This window comes from Astyanax mexicanus, chromosome 1 (assembly GCF_023375975.1).
Source record: "Astyanax mexicanus isolate ESR-SI-001 chromosome 1, AstMex3_surface, whole genome shotgun sequence".
Lineage (NCBI taxonomy): Eukaryota > Metazoa > Chordata > Actinopteri > Characiformes > Acestrorhamphidae > Astyanax > Astyanax mexicanus.
The window spans coordinates 124,340,423-124,361,755 of NC_064408.1; the positions used below are offsets into that span (position 1 = coordinate 124,340,423).

At 37.4% G+C, this 21,333-nt stretch overlaps 1 protein-coding gene and 1 long non-coding RNA gene across 39 annotated transcripts in view; one reads left to right on the forward strand and one right to left on the reverse strand.

Annotated features, from left to right (window-relative positions):
* LOC125784790 (uncharacterized) overlaps positions 1 to 21,333 on the reverse strand; it is a 255,427-nt gene continuing 234,094 nt past the window's right edge. For 2 of the 20 annotated variants that reach the window (XR_007427373.1, XR_007427355.1), the window contains exons 4-6: positions 528 to 605; positions 303 to 380; positions 8 to 68 (exon numbers count right to left, since the gene is read on the reverse strand). This is a non-coding gene — a long non-coding RNA (uncharacterized LOC125784790). The other 18 variants (XR_007427354.1, XR_007427365.1, XR_007427362.1 and 15 more) reach the window with 17 other exon arrangements.
* The window catches only part of LOC125780488 (NACHT, LRR and PYD domains-containing protein 12-like), a 543,312-nt gene continuing 522,053 nt past the window's right edge, over positions 75 to 21,333 (forward strand). For 15 of the 19 annotated variants that reach the window (XM_049468295.1, XM_049468297.1, XM_049468299.1 and 12 more), the window contains exons 1-3: positions 75 to 690; positions 5,121 to 7,208; positions 8,527 to 8,700. In XM_049468295.1, the coding sequence (XP_049324252.1) occupies positions 110 to 690; positions 5,121 to 7,208; positions 8,527 to 8,700 (2,843 nt within the window). In that variant the 5' untranslated portion in view covers positions 75 to 109. Of the gene's footprint in view, positions 691 to 5,120; positions 7,209 to 8,526; positions 8,701 to 9,926; positions 10,101 to 10,282; positions 10,442 to 11,063; positions 11,238 to 11,529; positions 11,704 to 21,333 lie in introns of all 19 variants that reach the window. The other 4 variants (XM_049468296.1, XM_049468312.1, XM_049468310.1 and 1 more) reach the window with 2 other exon arrangements.

A 21,333-nucleotide genomic window follows, 5' to 3' on the forward strand; every position in this document is an offset into this window, starting at 1 on the left:
CAGCTTTGTGTTTTGGAAGAGTGATGACTCTATGAGAATGCCTCCTAAATTCAGTAATGGATCAGAACCTCCAGAACCCAGCTTTGTGTCTTGGAAGAGTGATGACTCTATGAGAATGCCGCCTAAATTCAGTAATGGATCAGAACCTCCAGAACCCAGCTGTGTGTCTGTGAAGAGTGATGACTCTATGAGAATGCCTCCTAAATTCAGTAATGGAGCAGAACCTCCAGAACCCAGCTGTGTGTCTGTGAAGAGTGATGACTCTATGAGAATGCCTCCTAAATTCAGTAATGGAGCAGAACCTCCAGAACCCAGCTGTGTGTCTGTGAAGAGTGATGACTCTATGAGAATGCCTCCTAAATTCAGTAATGGAGCAGAACCTCCAGAACCCAGCTATGTGTCTGTGAAGAGTGATGACTCTATGAGAATGCCTCCTAAATTCAGTAATGGAGCAGAACCCAGCTGTGTGTCTGTGAAGAGTGATGATTCTATGAGAATGCCGCCTAAATTCAGTGATGGAGCAGAACCTCCAGAACCCAGCTGTGCGTCTATGAAGAGTGATGACTCTATGAGAATGCCTCCTAAGTTCAGTGATGGAGCAGAACCTCCAGAACCCAGCTGTGTGTCTTGGAAGAGTGATGACTCTATGAGAATGCCTCCTAAATTCAGTGATGTTGGAACATTGAAAAGGTAAGATTTGATCAAATCACCCTCACCATCAGACACTGTACAGAACAGAAGTATTTTCCACCTCAATGTTTAATACCATAATGGAAGTGATGGACCAAAAAAGTAAGAAAAAATAGAGTATTTTATAAGGTGCATGAGCTGTTCCTACATTAATCCATCAACTGTTAAGCAGGTAAAAGGTCTGGAGTTGATTGCAGGTGTGGTATTTTCATTTGGAAATGGAAAGAGCTCAAAGGAGCTCTCGATGGAACTGATAAAAGTCCTTTTTGTCCTTTTCGTCTTTGTTCTGGAGCACAGCATCCATTTATTCCAAAAAGGTGTAGAATCCTGATTTTTCCGGCCCAGAGGAGACGACGCCACTTCTTGATATGGTTAACATAAAGTTTACTATGCAAAACAGAAGATTTAAGTGGTATTTGTGATTGTAACTTTCTAAAGAGTGTTAATTTCATTCACAAATAATTTTCGTCATAGTTTTCGTTAACAAAGCTTTTTTTCAAGACGAAAATGAGATGATAACTAATTAAAAACAGCATTAAAAAATAAAAACGAAACAAAATTAACTGATGTTTTCGTCAACAAATAAAAATGAGACAGAAATGTTTGGCAGGGACGAAATCCAATCAGAGTTGATTTCGTTCTGTGAAAGGTAGGGACCAGTTAGGAAGAGATGCAATCACTGCTACTTTAGCGGAGGTGGAGAGGCGGGACAAGTGAGGTACTCATCCAATCAGTACCCGCCTCTCCTGCAGCCACGCACAGATACAAAACCCCGGAGGAAAGACTCGCCTAACTGTCGTTACTTACGGAGCTCGACTGGAAGTTAATTCGACAGTGTCGGCAGCAGGAAGAGAGAGAAGAGACCATATATTTCTCCTTTAACGTCGCAAAAAACAAGATAGCGTGTAAAAACCGTGTGGAGCGTCTCCATCTATGGTAAAAACACCTCAAATCTTTCAGCTTTTGCAGACCAGAGTCACACAGATCTCCATGCAAAAATCCGCGTTTTAATGCTAATGATATTTCATGATCTGATGGTGTGTTTAATAGGGCTGGCCCGAATAGCGTTTTTTGAGCTCCGGATATTCGGCACTGATTCGAAGCGAATATTCGAATATTCGTTTTTAAAAAAAGAGGTAAAAAAAAAAAGAAAAAAAAAGCAAATCACGGCCCCTTTAATCCACTGAAAAATATTCAATTTGCTCTGACCAACGAGACATATTCACCCCGGATTTTTGGTGTTTTTATCCCGGATTTTTGTGTTTTCACCCCATATTTTTTCTGTGTTTTTAGCCCAGATTTCTTTGTGTTTTCATCCCGGAATTTCTGCTGCCCCACATCGAGGCTGCTGCTGCACGGTTTCTCCGCTGCGCAAGCCAGCCCAGTAAATTGCTGTTTGTGTTTTCACACTTAGGCTATTTGCTTAAAAAAAACAAACAAAAAAAAGTTTGTTCAGGAAGTATTTTATATTCTTAAACATTGTTGATTATATTAGAGGACAGTCATTGTAAACTGTACTTGGTCTATTTCGGTTAAAGGATTGTGCAGGGCATATTACTGATTTTGTATTTTTGCACTTGGGCTATAAGCTCAATATTAAATATTTCGTTTGTTTAGAAATTATTTTATATTTTTAAACCATGTTAAATTATATTAGAGTAGAGGAAAGTCATTGTTAATGACGTTATTGTACTTGGTCTATTTCGGTTTAAGGATTGTGCAGGGCATAGCCGTATTACTGATTTTGTATTTTTGCACTTGGGCTATAAGCTCAATATTAAATATTTTGTTTGCTTAGAAATTATTTTATATTTTTAAACCATTTTAAATTATATTAGATAAGAGGAAATTCGTTCAGACATCATTTTTGTAGGCCAGGCTTTTGTAACCGATTTAGCCCCTACTGTTGCCACATTACCCCTTACGTTTTATTATATAAATCAGTTTCTAAGAGCCTGCATTTTTTTTTATCATGTATAATAGAGGTCTGCGCGAGACTGATTTTTAAACCCACTCTTCCACGCTCCCGCGTTTCTGTCTCGTTACCGCGCCGCAAAAAATTGCTTCTTTTAATCCCGCGCCCGCCCGCCACATACACATTTCTGCCGCTCCCGCCCCACGTTCCTAATATAAATTAAATAAACTACATTTAATGCTTCAAATTTACTTATATATTTATTAAAACAGCAGCGCTGAGTAGTGCGGTCCCGTTCCTTACCCCAGTCCAAACACCATCGGTGTGTGCGTGTGTGTGTCGGTCCATCCTGCGCGTTGAGAGTTTTCTTTAGGTTTTTTTTTTTACAATTATTACAGTTTTCTTAACTATTTATTAATTTGCTCCCGCATCGTCTGGATTAAACTCCCGCTCCAGCCAATAACAGTTCAGTTCTGTCCTGCGCGCAAGATATTCTGACGGGACCCGCGAGAACAGAAGTGGTTAGAGTGAGGTGGAACTCTGGAAAGGAGAAAAAAAACGAATATCCGAATACCAAAATTAAAAACCGAATACCGACTCAACGAACGAATATCCGAATACCCGAATATTCGGGTCCAGCCCTAGTGTTTAACTCCACTGATGTTCTGTAAAGTTAATGTTACTGATACAGATTAACTCACTCATTAAGATCAGATCATCTGTTTAATCCCACAGTGGAGAAACATATAGCTAGTGTTAAAGCAGGAACAGGTCAGAAAGAACTCAATAGTTTATTGAAAATATAACAATAAAATAAGTGAATCCCTGAACCCAAAAGTCTGTGTAAAGTTTCTTACAGCACTTTCTCATCAGTTTCTCACTTTAACTCATGAAGTCTCTCAGTACATCCTGAGAGCATCTCTACAGGACAGTGTGTGAATGTTTGATTTTGATCTCATTTATAGACTGTAGCTCCAGTAGGTGTGCTGGGTAAACTTAGTGCTGGAGATAAAACTAGATCCTTTAAAAGCTGTTTTTATGTCTACAGCTCTGTTCAAACTCTAATTTAACTATTCAGATGTTTTATGACTTGATTTCTAGAACAAAATTTTGTAAAATGTAAAATATGTATAGTCACATACCTACAATAATAATATACATTAAATCATACATTAAATATAAATATATTTCACATTTAAACATTAACAATATTACACAAGTGGTTAATAAATGTTACATTTTTTATAAGTTATTTATATATATATATATATATATATATATATATATATATATATATATTTACACCCTTTATATTTTAGTCGACTAAATTGACTGTAATTTTAGTCGACTAAATTCTTATGATATTTAGTCGACTAAAACTAGACTAAAACTAAAAATATTTCAGATGACTAAATAATGTCTAAAAGTAAATGCTATTTTCGTCACAAGACTATGACTAAAACTAAATCAAAATTTGTTGTCAAAATTAACACTTTCTAAAGTAATATTTTGTTCATGTGGCTACTGATCAGCTACTGTTGTTGAATGTCAATAGGATTAGAGATCAGGATTATGATTGGAGATCTCATTTACACATTGATTTTCTTCTGATTCCTTGAATGGTTTAATACAATTTGGATGTAGAGGGAGAGATATTCAAATTATTTATTTGGGGAAAGCTGTTTTTACACATCCTCTGCTCCACAAATGATCAACCTTTCTTTGATACTGCTTTTATACCAAATATTTTTTTCCCATCATTATTATTATTACTAGCTATAAATTAAATTGACCAAAAATAATATTAAATATCTTGTGTTTGATGTTATGTTTATGCGGTTTATATCACATGTCACACCACATGGACATTATTCAACCACTTAATTATTTACACTAACACTTCCCCAACCTCACTCACATTCAAGTACACTTTACTCATGATTGAGTATTCACATTTTCACATTCTCTTTTTAGAACTATATTTGTCACAGATGCATATTTATATTATATTTCTCTGTCACATCAGCCACTTTCATAATCAATGTCATTGCGCATTGCTCTGTTAATTATTTAATTTTATTTTTAATTTAATGACCATTAGCAACATCTACTGCACTGCTCCGTTTACAGATAGATCTTTACCTTGTATAGTACATTTTTTATTGTCTTATATAGTTTTAATTTATGTTTTAATCTGTTTCTTATTGTATTGTGTTGTTGCTGCTGGATGCCTAAAGTTCCTTCGGGATAAATAAAGTATCTATCTATCAGAATTCTGCTGACCTTTCCAGTCATCATTCTCTGTTTTAGATATTTATTCTTAATGAGTTTGACATTTTATTATGTGTGACTGATGCAGGAGCATTATCAAAATCAGAAAATGAAAGCAGACACATTCTTCTTACGGGCACATCATTATGTCATGCTAAATTATGACTTCTGAATAATATGGTTATATCACACTATTCCTCAAATTTACTGACCTGACACTTCGGTATTTTGTCTCTCTTCACAGGGGAAAGAGTAATCTACTGCAGGATCAGTCCAGGTGTGGATTGTGTGAGCAGCTTCTTACAGATCCAGTCTCGATCACCTGTGGACACAGTTTCTGCAGACTGTGCATCAACAGATACTGGGATGAAACTGATCAAACTGGAGATTTCATCTGTCCCTCCTGCAGAAAGAGATCTAAAACACGTCCTGCTCTTCATTCACACACAGAGGAGTCTATAAAGCACCAAAAATTAGAGGATGATGTTCTTCACAGAGTTTTACAGAAACACAAAACCTGTATGAAGAACAGGTACGAGAGTTTATTTGAGGGAATCAAAACACAAGAGAACAGAACCCTCCTGAACAGGATTTACACACAGCTCTACATCATAGAGGGAGAGAGTGAAGGGGTGAATGAAGAACATGAGGTTATAAAGATGGAGAAGACTTCAAACAAATACTTACAGGAAACTCCAATCAACTGCTTAGACATCTTTAGATCTGTAGTAGATCCTGAAGAAGAAATGGAAATAGTGAACAGTACAGCTGTGATGGTCCATGACATCAGACAAAATGAAAGGAAAGAAGATAAAGGACCAAAAGAGCTTAGAACTGTGCTGACTAAAGGCATCGCTGGAATTGGAAAAACAGTCTCTGTCCAGAAGTTCATTCTGGACTGGGCAGAGGGAACAGCCAATCAGGATGTAGATTTCATGTTTGTGCTTCCATTCCGAGAGCTGAACCTGATTAAAGATGAGCAGTACAGTCTTTACACACTTCTCTGCACTTTTCATCCTGAGCTCAAAGACCTGGACTCTAGGATTTGTGATGGACGCAAAGTTGTGTTCATCTTTGATGGTCTGGATGAAAGCAGAATTCCACTGAATTTTTCACAGTGTGAGAAAGTGTCTGACATCACTGTGACATCATCAGTGGGTGTGTTAATGACAAACCTTCTTAAAGGAGAGTTGTTGCCCTCTGCTCACATCTGGATTACCTCCCGACCAGCAGCAGCCAATCAGATTCCTCCTCATTATATCAACCGTGTGACAGAAATTCAGGGGTTTAATGACCCACAGAAGGAGGAGTACTTCAGGAAGAGAATCAGTGACCAAGACCAAGCCCAGAAAATCATCTCCCACATTAAGACAGCGAGGAGTCTCCACATCATGTGCCACATTCCCGTCTTCTGCTGGATCTCAGCCACTGTGCTTCAGAGAATCATGAAACAGAGTAATACAGAAATCCCTAAAACTCTGACTGAGATGTACTCCCACTTTCTGATCACTCAGATCTACATGAAGAATGAGAAGTATGAAGAGAATCTAAACTGGGATCCAGTGGAATTGCTGAAATCTAACAGAGCCATGCTTCTGAAACTGGCAGAACTGGCTTTCAATCAGCTGATGAAGGGGAACGTGATGTTCTATGAAGAGGACCTGAGAGAGTGCGGTATTGATCTCACTGAGGCCTCAGTGTATTCTGGGATCTGCTCTGAGATCTTTAGGGAGGATTGTGTGATTAATCAAAGGAAGGTCTACAGCTTTGTACATCTGAGCTTTCAGGAGTTCCTGGCTGCTTTCTATGTGTTTCACTGCTACCTGAGCAAGAACATGAAAACAGTGAGTGTTTTGCTAAATGTCCCACTGGATGAGCTCCTGATAGGAGCAGTGAGCGAAGCCTCAGAAAGTCCAAATGGACATCTGGATCTTTTCCTCCGTTTTCTGCTGGGCATCTCTCTGGATTCCAGTCAGAAGATCCTACAGGGCCTCCTGATCCACACAGAGAGCACCTCACAGAGCATCAACAAAACAGTGACATACATCAAAGACCTAATCTCAACAGAAGATCTTAATACTGACAGATCTGTAAACCTGTTCCTCTGTCTGACTGAAATGAATGACCAGGATTTACCCAGAGAGATTCAGAAATACATAAATTCAGATAAAACTTCAAAAAAGGATCTGTCTGCTCTAGAGTGTTTAGCTCTGTCCTACATGCTGCAGACCTCAGAGGAGGTGCTGGAAGAGCTGGATCTGAGGAAATACAGCACATCAAGAATTGCTTATATGAAACTGTTTCCAGCTGTGAACAACTGCAGAAAGGCTCTGTGAGTATTTAAATGTATATAATAGCTGTAAATGTTTTAACACCTTGGTAGTTCATACTGCAGAGGTAATGATAGAGGCTGTGGGCTTCATAAAGGTCAGTGGTAACAAAAATACGGGATTAGTATAGTAGTTAGTTGTGGAATCGATAACATGGCATTTTTATAAAAGGCATGCAGACTGCTTCTACAAACATTAGTGAAAGAATGGGTCGCTCTCAGGAGCTCAGTGAACTCCAGTGTGACTGTAATAGGATGCATCACCTGTACAACAAGTCCAGTCTTAAAATTTCCTCACTACTAAATATTCCAGAATCAACTGTCAGTGATATTATAACACTGTGGAAAAGACCGGAAACGACAGTGACTCTGTGCTCTGTCAGTGTAAAATAACAGAGTGGGGTCAGCGGATGCTCGACGCATAGTGCAGAGAGGAACCAACAGCAATGGAGATCGGTTCGTTCTTTTTGCAGTGTAAAAGGTGTATGAACCCTGAAATGGGTTTCCATGGCTAAACAGGTCCATCCAAGCCTTACATCATCACTCACAGGGCAGGCGAGCAGACATGTTTGGCAATATCATGTAGGCAGCAACAAAATTACCATAAAAAGGTAACTAAGCTTGCAGTTATCGAAGTGACAGTGACCAGAATCGTTAATTTTCCACAAGTGGTATCGACACTGTTGTGACCATGAGTGGTGCAAAGTGGGCAATTCAGTGAAGCAAACAAGGTAAACTATGTTCAACCTTATGCAAATGAACTGTGACATGCAATGGTTACAACCAATAAATTAACATTTTCCACTTTACTGGCAGATTTTTTTCCAAATTATGAAAAATGTTAGTATTGTGAATTAATTAAATATCAGATTTGTGCATGCAGATATCAGCCAATGCTGATTAAAAAAAAAATACAACAATCATCTTGCTGAGAACAAGGCACTGGACTGTTCCAAATTCATGAGCCTACTTTGAGCCCTGATCTGAATCCTACTGAACATTTTCAGAACAAATATGTAGTCTGGAGATGGCTCCCTTCAAACCAGAGACAGTTGTAACTGTTGGGGAGACCTCCAGTATATGTGTTCCATTTCAGAAACCTTACTGGGAGATACAGAAATCACTTGCTTGTCCCAATAGGTTGTGCAACAAAATTTAAAGTTTCTTATGATCAACTAAAGCACACAAACAATAGTAAAAAAATGACTCTTAGATCATTTTTTCAATAAATCTTAGACCATTAGACCAATAGGCCATTTCCAGCACCTGGACTCCATTGTTTTAACTAAACTCTGTATACTGTTTACTCTTCTTTGTGCAGACTTGCTGGCTGTGATCTCACCATGAAACACTGTGAAACTATCTGCTGTGCCCTGAAATCAGAAAGCTCCACCCTGAAAGAGCTGGACCTCAGTAACAATGACCTGCAGGATTCAGGAGTAGAGCTGCTCTCTGCTGGACTGAGAAGCTCACACTGTAAACTGGAGACACTCAGGTCAGTACCTCCCATTATTTATAATGGAATGATAAAACTAGTAGTAAATGGTCTACCAGTTCAAAAACAGTTTAATACGAAAGTATGACTTGTAATTATTTAAATCGTGCACTCAAAAATACCTCCATTCACAATTACTAACTTTATAATTTTTGCAAATATTTAATTATTTTGAATTTGATGCCGCAACACATTCAAAAGAAGTTAGGACAGGTGAAACAAAAGACTGAGAAAAATGAGTAATGCTCAACAACTGTGGTCTGATGAGTCCAAATTTCTAATTATTTTTGGAAATCTAGAATGTTGTGTCATCCGAGCCAAAGAGCAAAAAATCTGTCAGGATTGTTTAAGTTCAGGTACTCTTATTGTTAATACTGCAGTTGTGCAGGACACACAGAGAATTGGAATTGCTTTACCCTCCTACCCAAAGTTACGGCAAACAAAACAACTAATAGTTTACTATTTACATATGTTGACTATGTATGACTAAGTACAATTAAATAAAATTATAAATAATACAAGAAAGAGAGACATTAAATGTACAATGTATGGGCTCTAATGTACAGTACAACAAGGTCACAGATATAGACATACATGAGAGAAATTGTGCAGATATTAGAGTGAGTGTGTACCAGTTAGATATGATGAGGGGGATTAAAGAGGGAATGAAAACACCAGTATAAACAGCACCTATATCAAAACCCATAATGTTCTCAGTCCAAAGTTCAAAAGTCAGCATTTCTAATGGTATGGAGGTGTGTTACTGCCCATGGCATGGGGAACCTGCACATCTGTGAAGGCATCATTGACTCTGAAAGCTACATACATGTTTTGGAGCAACATATGCTCCCATCCAAGGGACATCTTTTTCAGGACTGTCCTGCTTATTTCAGCAAGACGATGCCGAGCCGATGCCTCCCTTTGAAAATAATTCCATCCCAATTGGTAATTGAGTGTTTCTAATAGGAAAGATAATGTAACACAGTAATAAACATGCCTCAGTCTCAACTTCTTTGGAACATGTTCCATCCAATTTAAAATGTGTGAATATTAGAGAAAAAAAAACAATAAAATGTATTAGGTTGAAGATTAAACATCTTGTCTTTGTAGTGTATTTGTTTATGTTTTACACAACATTTCAATTTCATTGGAACTGCGGTTGTATAAATTCTCTTCAATAAAAAAGTTTTTCTTTTACATTTTTGACTTCTGTTCTTACTCTGCAGACTAGTTAGCTGTAATCTTGGTCAAAAGACGTGTGCAAATCTAGCATCAGTTTTAAACCTGGAAAGCTCCTGCCTGAAAAATCTGGACCTCAGTTATAATGACCTGCAGGATTCAGGAGTTGATTTGCTCTGTGCTGGATTACAGAGTTCACACTGTCATCTGGAGACACTCAGGTTAGTATTACTGTTAAATTGTTACAAAAATAATACTAGTAATATATAATTAGTAATACACTGTTTACTTGTTCAATATAATTTTATAAGGCATTACATTCATTTTTACCCTAATACTGCTATGCATTTTAAACTTAAATATACCTGAAATTCTTTTTTTTAATTTTGTTGCCACTCTGCAGACTAGCTAGATGTAATCTTAAAAATCTGGGATCAGTTTTAAACCTTGGAAGCTCCACCCTAAAACAGATGGACCTCAGTTACAATGGCCTGCAGGATTCAGGATTTGAGCTGCTCTCTGCTGGACTGAAGAGTTCTCATTGTAAACTGCAGATTCTCAGGTTAGTACCTTCTCAATTCATTACTTAATGGTCAGCACTGTAATTTCTATGATAAATATAATTTGAATTTGGTTAATGAGTACCACACACAGTTCACACTATGGAAAAGGGCAGCATGGTGGTGTCAACAGTGGCAAGGAAAAAAACACTTGTATTAAAAGAAAGAAAACCAACCTTTGGAGACTGTGGATGGCCAAGCAGGGTTTACTGTGATATTTTTATTTGATTATAAAAAAAAACATATATAGTGTTTGTTGCTTTTTACAAATATGTGCTACATTGTGTTGGTCTATCACTTAAAATCTTAATGAAAAAGTTTGTTGTAAGGTAACAGAATGTGAAAAGGTTCTAGGGGTATGAATACGTTTGCAAGCCACTGTAAGTTAGTCACTTGAACAGTGAACTCCCATCACTGGCATGAGAAATTGATTTTAGATCCATTTATCTCATGATCTGTTGCAGAACGCATGAAAAAAATAATAATAAGTAAATACTTATAATAAATACTTTACTTATAATAATAAGTAAATAAATTATTTGTAATTTATTTTCTCCCCTAACTTGCATTTGTTCATTCATTGTTTTACCTGAACTATGTACTCTGTTTACTCTTCTTGTGCAGACTAGCTGGCTGTGATCTCACCATGAAACAGTGTGAAACTATCTGCTGTATTCTGAAGTCAGAAAGCTCCACCCTGAAAGTGCTGGACCTCAGTAACAATGACCTGCAGGATTCAGGAGTGGAGTTGCTCTTTGAAGGACTACAGAGTTCCCACTGTATACTGGGTACACTTAGGTCAGTACCAACTGTAATTCATTACTGAATGGTAAACATTAAACTAATAGTGAGTGTACTGGTTCAAATTATTCCTATAAGGTATGTTTTTTTTAATTACCCTGATTCTTCCTCATGACAATGAAGTAACAAAAAGTACTAAATAAGAGGAAGTGTTTTAAATGGCTACTGACTACGCTTGCATACTAGCTGACCATGATCTTACCAGGACCCTTTATGCTCTGAAACATATACTCCACTAAAAGCCCACTTTGACTTTACTGTAATCACTTCGTTTACTCTCACTCTGCAGGCTAGCTATGTGTAATCTTGGGGTAAAGGCATGTGGAAATCTGGCAGCAGTTGTAAATCTGGAAAGTTCTTGCCTGAAAGAGCTGGACCTCAGTAACAACGACCTGCAGGATTCAGGAGTGGAGCTGCTCTCTGCTGGACTGAAGAGTTCACACTGTAAATTGCAGATTCTCAGGTTAGTACCTCTCTCAATTCATTACTAAATGATAAATTTGATTGAAACAGTTTAATTCCACACTTTTATAAAGCAGTACTACTGATGTTGTTGGACTTTGTTGGATTCTTTAATTATTTTCATTTAAGTATCCCACCCTGTACAAACTCTTAAACTGTATACACCACACAAGAACAACAGCTTGACCAGCTCCTTTCTAGATGCATTTTGATCTTTTTAAATCTCTACTAAGCAGATTGCAGCATTTCATAGGTCTATAATAACAGAATTTAGCATCTGTTTTTTTTCTCTCTATACTTTATGATTCTTCTTTCACCCTGTTCCTCAATGGTTTTTAATACATTATACTCTGAATGTGTAACCTAAAGAACTTAAAGATCTTACAGAGCTTAAAGACCTAAAGATTTTATGTGCTTATAGAATTTACAGTTTGCTGTAGTATCAAATGATAAATATTAGGGCTGCAACTAATGATTATTTTGGTAGTCGATTAATCAGGAGTTTTTTTTTTTTTTTGAATAGTCGATTGTAGGGTTGTGCCGATGGACGATTTAATGGGACCTGTAAAATTAATCAAATATTGTCAAATATAAAGGATAAGTTGAGGTTTTAGGGCCCTATCGTACACCCCGCGCAAGGCGTGTAGCGTTGCCGCTGTACACCCCGTCAACAGTCTATTTTTACGCCTTGCGCACGGGTCCTTGAAATAGCAATTGACTTTTTGAATATATTAACACCAATGGGCGTGGTGCTCTTAAAATGATGTGTGTTCAGGAAAATTTCTGTCGTGTTTCCATCTTGGCTGCGGAAAAATGGATTGCGTGATTGCGTGACCTTACCCAGAGCCTTCAGCAATTAACTCTAAAATTAAAATATACTTAAAAATCTGCACAGTAAGTATAAATTATTATTTGTTATATTTATTTCTGTCAGTTAAAAGGATTTATATTTAGGTTTAGTACACAGACTTAATAACTGTAATTTAATATAGCCGACACAGTCATTCTGCTGTTTAAGAATTTCAACAGATGCTTATTCTCACTCAAATTCTGGATTTTTGAAATGGAAAATAAAAAGAGAAAATAACTTTGACTGAACATAAAGTATTTTATTTAACTTTGCTATTATTTAACTGAAATTCACTTTTATATCTGAAAAAGAAAGCACATTGTCACCCTGGCGTGTGGTGCTGCCCGTCAATTATATAAAACTTAACAACATATGAAATACACAGAAATATAAAGATATATGTTACCATTCGTTTCTTATCACCAGGGCAAATTTATTAAAATATTAAATATATTTATTTATTAATTAAAATCTTGTCCAGGACTCTAAAATGTTGCTGGCAGGCAAAGCGAGCTTGGCGCAGCGTGCAGGCATTGCGCACAGAATAACCTGTCTTCTAAAAAAAAACATTTTAATAAATAAGGTCGGACAAGTGTAGTAACATCAATGTTATTAAACATTGCCACATATTTACTGATAATTAATTAAGAGAAATCAGGCAAAATGCGCCACGACTCTCTCTCTACCTCTCTCTCTCTCGCAGCGTGGAGCTGAATTCAGCGCGAGGCTACAAACAATATAAAACTCAGTTCAGTTAAATAAAAATAAGTAAGGACCTGTAAGTTAATCAAATCTAATGGAGCGGTTGAGGTTTTGGTGAGCTGTTTTCATGATTTTAAACTGAAACTAGCTGAAACTTTTATTATTCTGCACACAATCAGAAAGCCTGTGATTGTTTTAAATGTGTTTTTAATGAGTTTATATTATTTTTTTATTCATTTTAATTATTTTTATTCTTTTACTAATCAAATATATTATTTTTCCCATTATTCTCATGTCCTTAGATTGTTGATATAAATTTGATGATCTCTTTATCATTCTTATCATTTTACTTTACTATCACTGATATTATTATTTTCTTCATAACATATAAATTCTTTACTTTTAATGTAAATTTTTATGATCTTTTTAAAATGTCCTATTTTTCCTTTTTTAAATATATTTTATTTGTCTATAGTAAATGTAATTATTTGTATTTCTTTTTATTTTATTTTTGTATCCCTTTTAAACTGTAAATGCTCAGCGGCATTGTAAATAAGGGTCCCTATCCAGTGTAAATAATTGATTGCTTGATTAATATTCTATGTTGCAAACCCAGTTTTTACATAAACAATGAACAAATAAAGAATAACTTTACTCTTCCCTAAGCTGCTGGTTTATCTTCACAGTAAGTTTCCTATGCGCTCTTAAAATAGGAATGAACAGAAGTCAGTGCGCTCCTGTGTCTTAAAGGTAATGACTACAGACACACTGATTGGTTTATTTCAGGTTATGCCCAAAACACACCCATGAATAATTAAGAGAATTAAAGCACGCCTTTTACCTAGTGTGCTATAGATCGTTAAAATAGGGCCCTTATAATAGGAATGAACAGAAGTCCGCGCGCACCTGCCTCTTGAAGGGGATGGATACTGACACACTAATTGGTTTATTTCACGTTACGCCCAAAACACACCCATGAATAATTAAGGGAATTATGCCACAAACCAACCCCCCCCCCCACCCCATTCGATATCATCGTCCATCACAGTGTTTCACTGTAAATATCTTCATCTGCCAATTAAGGTGACATCGCCTAACCCTAGTCGATTGAGATTAAAAGGCGTTTAAATGTCTAGATGATGTGTAAACATGGTAAGTTCTGATATTTGGTGAGTTAATATTAGTCGTGGGCGATATGTATCGTTTGCGAAATTATCGTGAATGTTGATTTGACGATGTGTAATTTTGTAATATCGAGGTTTTTTTTGTTTTTTTTTTAAATCGCCAAAAATTATTAAACTGCATCGTATTTTAAGGCTGTTATTTATATATTTATACATATACATAATGTAAGTAAAAACAACTGATTAACTAAACTCAGAGTGCGTTGTGTATAAAGTAGAGACCTGCACCCGCTGGACCCAATGCATAGTAGTGCAGCGCAGGGCAAATTTTGAAAGCTCATTGCGGGCGGGTGAGGCAGACGGAAAGTCTCAGAAAGCTAACCTTAGCTGCTCTTCCTTTCGTTGTGCTGGTTCTGGTTAAGCTGGTGCTTTGCCAGTCGTTACATTGTTGTTTGTTTATTTCTTTGTTTCTGGGTGATTTATTGTATTTGGTGTCGTCGTCCAGACGCAGTTTATTTACTTTATTATTTACTTATTTATTGTTTTCCTACTTTTGTGTGACGTTTTTATTTTTCATCTTTTGCAATTCGGTAGATTATAGTTTCGTTAGTATTTTGGGTTTAGTTTAGTTTGTTTGTTTTCTAATTTTATTTGTTTTTGCGATTTATTATTCATTTATTTTCCTTAAAGAGAGGGCCTTGGCCTGTGTCTTGTGTCTTGGCCTGCAGGCCCTGTTTGCTTTCAGTTGTGTTTGCTTTCAGTTGTGTTGTGTGTTTATTGTGGCGTTTATTTGTTTGGGTCTGTAGGTGGGTTTTGTTTAGTTACTTCTTTTTTTAGTTCTAATTGTTTACTTTTTAGTTTGTTTTGTGTAAGAATTTATTTGTTATTTTGGTTAAATATTTCTGTTTATTTGAATATTTTGTCATTGCAGCTAGCTTAGTGATGTGTTCAGCTAAGTACATCACTTTTAATTCCTCAAGCCAATGACAAGAACTGCCTTGAGCAGTAACGCGAACGTCGGAATCATGCGGGAATTGCGGGCAGGAGTGGGACTGAAAATCATATTTTTTTGCGGGAGCAGGACTGGAAATGCTGTCCCGCGCAGGTCTCTAGTATTAACACGCCCTGTCCCGCCGGCGGACCAGAAAATTATCATAATTCATATCTGGCTGTGTTTGAGTAAGTATAGGCTCAATATAGACACCCAATGTGCCATTTTAAAGCTAAGAATCTCTACTTTTCAGTCACATTTAGCTGTATTTTGTTTTAGAGCTGAAAGCGTGCGCTAGACGGTCCGGTTTGTGATAAAAACACGCTCTTTGATCCGCCCGGGGTACCTGCAGAACACCCCCCACACCCAAACAGAGCGAATCAGCACCTACCTGAGAGCACTGGCTTCAGAATCCACCCAACCATCAGAAAATCCATCAATCCAGTCCCCAATAATCCCCATTTATGTCTGAGAAGCGCTCTTATAAATCCGACGCAGATTAAAACTATTGGAAACTCCAGCGCTGTGTTCTGAGACTTTCCCTTTGTTCTGGAGCGATCAAACTGCGCATGCGTGTTACCATGGTAGTTGGGCAGACTGAGAGCCCCCCTCTGCCCCCCTACATTCTGTCAGCCAATCAGGTGGCGAGTTATGTGGGACAGAGGTGAAGCCCGCTCTGAAACCGGACACTCTGAGAGCGCTCCCCCCTCCCTCTGGAAAATCTGCTCCAGCGGGTCTATTCTATAGGGAGAGAACAGGCTGAGAGACCTTCTTTATTGCGAAATAAGTTATAAAATTAATAGTTTTTATTCTTCTAAAGTTTCCAGTCCTTTTCAGAAAGAAAGGACCATCCCAGGTTCACATCTCTATCATATCTAGGGAGCAGTTTATAATTTTACATGGTGATTTTAAAACTTCTAATAGCAGAATATAGAGCTACTAAAACACTTCATCCACATAAATATATCATTTTATGGATCTAAAAATAAAAAATAGAAATAGAAATTCTGAAAAGCGCCTAAAAATTTCCTGTTTTTTACCATATTTTGAACCTTACATGTTCAATTGAATACTTTTTTTAGAATAGTTTTGTATTTTTTGGAAAATATCGTCAAAATATCGTTATCGCAAAAATCCAAAAAAATATCGAGATATTTTTTTTTGCCCATATCGCCCACCCCTAGTTAATATGTAATCTGTTGTGTTAAAGCACTTTTTGAGACACAGACCAAGTTGAGTGTAAACTGTGTGAGGGAACCATTTACTCATCTCCCATTATGCTTCTGTCCCTGTCACTTTGTGTAATGCAGTACAGTTAAAATTTAACGATTAGTCGACAATGAAATTTATAGTTGACAAATTTAAATAATCGACATTGTCGATTATATGGACTAATCATTGCAATTAGAAATAAACTAATAAACATAAACCAAAGTATATAGTTATTTAAACTGGCTTTCTGCTATCTAAATTCTGAATGCAATGTAATATAATTTTCCTTTCTCTCAACTTGCCTCTCTGATTTCCCTATTTCAGACTATCAGGTTGTATGGTCTCAGAGAAAGGCTGTTCTTCTTTGGCTGCAGCTCTGAGTTCACATCCCTCCCACCTGAAGGAACTGGACCTGACCTTTAACCATCCAGGAGAATCAGGACAACAGTTGTCCTCTGCTAGAGCAGAAGATCCAGGCTTCACAGTCAGGTATGAACAACTGTTCTGATGTGTGTGTTGGTAAAAGTGAAGAATTATATGTTGTTGGTCTGGTTGTGCACAACCTGTTTAAAATAAAAAAAAGTTTAATTTAAGTTAGCAAGCAGCAAACTCAGTAACTCAGAGTCAGGTGGCTCATGAAATTTGAACCTTATTCTGAGTAAATGTGCTCTGGGAATCCATACACACAGAAGAATCTGTGCCATAGTTGGCAAGCTACTTGTCTGGCTGACCGGTCATTGCAGAAAAAAGGATGAGACATTTAAGTAAAATGGTCTGTAACCACCAAGACGTCCACACTCTTACCAAGAGAGCCTTCTGCACTCCAAAGGTCTATACAGACCAATTCTATTGGTCGTGAAGTTCTCACACTCTTGAGTTGAGCTTGGCCTTCGGGCTCGGGGGTCTTACTCACTACACAGCCCTTACAGTGCTTGACATATTTCTGTATGTCTTGTTCCATGTCAACCCAAAAGAATCGCTGCCTTGTCAAGTAGAGTGTTTTGCTCTGCAATTGGTGACCAGCATCATCATGGACACCCTGCAATATTAGGTCTAGCAGTGAAGCTGGAACAACATACTGATGGTGTTTCTTTCCTGACAAATGATCATTGCCAATATGCTCTTCTTTCCAATCACTAGGGCTTAGTTTTCTGAATGCAGATTGTCTGCATCCATTAACTTTCCTCCCTTTTGGTGTAGCAATCATGCTAAAAGGGGCTTAGCTATACTAGCGCAATTTTGTATAAATCGCTGATAATACTGTACAATGCCATGGAATGCTTAGATTTTTCTCTGTGATGGAGTGACACCATCCTACATCATAAGATCAGCTTCCGTCATTGCGGTACTTGCTGTAACCTTATTAGGATGAGTTGCTATCCCGTTCTCTTCAATAATATGCCCCAGGAACTTCACACTCCCTTGCAGCTGCTAATTTTAGGCCATGAGAGCTTAAACCATTAAAGACCAGCTTAAATCTGTTTAGGGCTTAACCTTAGTTGGGCGTGAGTAAAATGTGGAAATTTTGACGGCCAAACACACCCATCTTGAGGCACATGAAGCTCTCAAGGCCTGCAGTAATCTATTGAATTCAAAGAGGCCTGTGGGGGTTTGTGAAAGCAGTGAACTTATTTAATTCAGTTAAATAAAATTTTATTTAATAGCGATTTTTACAATAAAGGTTGTCACAAAGCAGCTTTACAGAGAAAAACAGGTCCATGCCTCTTATGAGCAGCACCACAGAGATGCCAATTTTTTTGGTGACACGGTGGCAAGGAAAAACTCCCTTTAAGAGGAAGAAACCTTGCAAGGAACCAAGACTCAGTCAGAGAAACCCATCCTACTCAGGTTGACCCACACAGTACAAACAAACAACAAACAAATAACAGAACAAAACAACAGTACATATAATAAATGTCAGCTATAGCTAATGTAACAAGTACTAATTTATGAATATTAAAATGTGATGAGCACAAACTATGGAACTATGGCTAATATAGAAGCAGATTCTGAGTGTGTTAACATTAATCACTGCAGGATTGCAGAGCCGGAGTACAACACAGGGGGCATCTCCATACATGTAAAAGAGATAGATGGAGAAAACAGAAAGGAAAGGAAGAAAAAAAAAGCAGCAGTTAGAAAGGTTGTGTAATAATCCTGATGAGTAGAAGGACAGGGCTGATTCCAGAAAGCTGGAACCAAAGATGGACATATCCAGGCAGGCCGGCCAGCCATCTCAGCACATGTGAGAGAGATAGAGAGAGAGAGGGAACAGAGAGGAAAGAAAAAAGGGGTTAGAATGGTTTTCTAAAACTCTGCTGGAGTGGGACGGGCACTTGGAGGCAGCAGCTCAGGACATGGAGAGAGAAAGAGAAAGGAGATGATAGGGTTTATATCTGCTGGATAAGCTGTAAGAGGAATAGTTAGAAGGGCAACAGTTAGAGCTGAGCGATTAATCGATTTTATCGATTAATTCGAATTTACAGTTAAGGACGATGTGTTTTTCTGAAAATCGATTTTCTCTGACCTTAGCCCCGCCCTCTCTCCTGCGCGCACCCCCCGCCCCTCTCTCCCGTGTGCACCCCCCACCCCTCTCTCCCACGCGCACCCCCCGCTGCTTCTCTCCCTCGCGCACCCTCCCGCCCTTCTCTCCTAAACAACCCTAAACGTTATAATTGCACTTGTATCAGAAAAAGGCACATAATTATAACTCATGGCCTTATGAACAGGAAAGTGGCAAGATAAATCATTAGAAGGATGTATATTACTAAACTGCCCATTACTTAGACCACTAACCTGGCCAGTATGACTGGTTAGAGCCAGTCAGTGCCGGCGTAGCACCGCCTCAATGTTACCAGAGAGGACGGTGGCTCCCAGGCGGCTGGGGTGAAGCCCGTCTCGGTGGAAGAGGGCTGGACGCTCCCGAAAACTCTCCCAGTTGTCCACATAGCCGACTCCACTAGCAGAGCACCAGTCCCGCAGCCAGCAGTGGAGAGCGTAGAGGCGGCTGAACGGCTGTTAAATGACGGCGGTTAAATGAGGGATCATATGTGGACATTGTTAAACTTGATGGATATATTTTTTATAACAAAAATCGACTTGATCTGTCTGTATGCAGCTTCGGAACTTTCAGTTACTATTCGTCAATCTGATTCTCTATTTATGGAGATTGATGTAAAAAAATAACAAAAAATAGTAGTTTGTAGGCCGCCAGATTCTAACTTTGAAATTTTTTGAATTTTTTTGTCACATAAATAAAACAAATAAAATATGTTTAACTCTTGGGGATTTTAATATAGACTTAGCCAAGGATGATTTAAGGGCAAATGATTTTACCAATACTTTATATTCCTCCTCTTTTTCCCAACAATAAATACATTTACCCGAGTAACTGAGACTAATAAGAAAATTATTGATAATTTTTTTTACAAATTTGCATAAAGCTCCTATAATCTCTGGCGTTATATTTACAGATATAACTGACCATTGCCCTGTTATTTTATGCACTGATTTCCCAGAAAAAATAGATGCTCCTACAGTTAAAACTTGAGTTAAAGTTGTAAATGGAAAATCTCTACAAAAATTATGTATAGACCTCCGAAATAAAACATGGGAATCAGTAGATAACTCTAAATACCTGAATGCAGCATATGATGCTCTAATTTACAAAATTACGGATTCTATTGACTTTACCATACCAGATAGATATATAAAATAAGGCTCCCCTGAACAAATCTCCTGGCTTACAAAGGGTATTCTATAATATATAAACAAAAAGAACAAACTGTACAAACAGCTAATAAAAAATCCAAGTAATGTAAATAAAGACATCTATTCAAAATACAGAAATAAGCTCACACAGGTGATACGCATAAGTAAGCGAAGGTATTACACTGAACACTGAAGTCCATCGGGGTGATCAAAAGAAATCCTTGCAGGTGCTAAGTGAAATTCTTTGTCGAAAGCATAAAAATATGGTGCTTCCTCATATAAATAGAAAGGAAAACTCCATAAATGAGGAAAATGTTACAGCAAATAATTTCAGTGATTATTTTATCTCTGTTGGACAACAATTCTACAAACATTAGTCAACCACATAATATCACTTAAAAAAACTATTTAAATAATTTTTTATGAGGCCAACAGATAATGATGAAGTATATAAAATTATTATGAAAATGAAAACTTCCCACACTGTTGGTGTAGATAACAACTCTAGCAAAATCCTTAAATTTATTATTAACGAAATTATGGAACCACTTTTCTACTCTATTAATCTCTCTTTGTTTTGCGGAGTTATACCTGACATGACTAAAATTTCTAGAATTGTACCGATATATAAGTCAGGGGACAAAAAACAATCTCTACAATTATCGACCTATATCAATATTGCCTGTGTTGTCCAAGGTGTTGGAGAGGGTTGTATATAGCAGACTAAGTAACTTCCTGGAAAAATATGAAATCCTGACTCCATCACAATATGGTTTTAGGAAAAAGGGTACCACGTCTATGGCGATTTTGGACCTCTTTTATTTCCTGCATATTTATTTCCCATTGGATTTATGTTTGTATTAACCTGATTCATCTCTGCTACTATACTGGGGTGGGTTTCCCGAAAATGATCAACCTTAGCGAATAACAAACGAACTAACGAATGACGTGAGTAAAGAACGAGCCAGTTCTGTGAGTGTTTCCCAAAGAGCTTCGCAACGTGAAAATTAACGAAGGAGGTTAAAGAACGTCTTTGTTGAC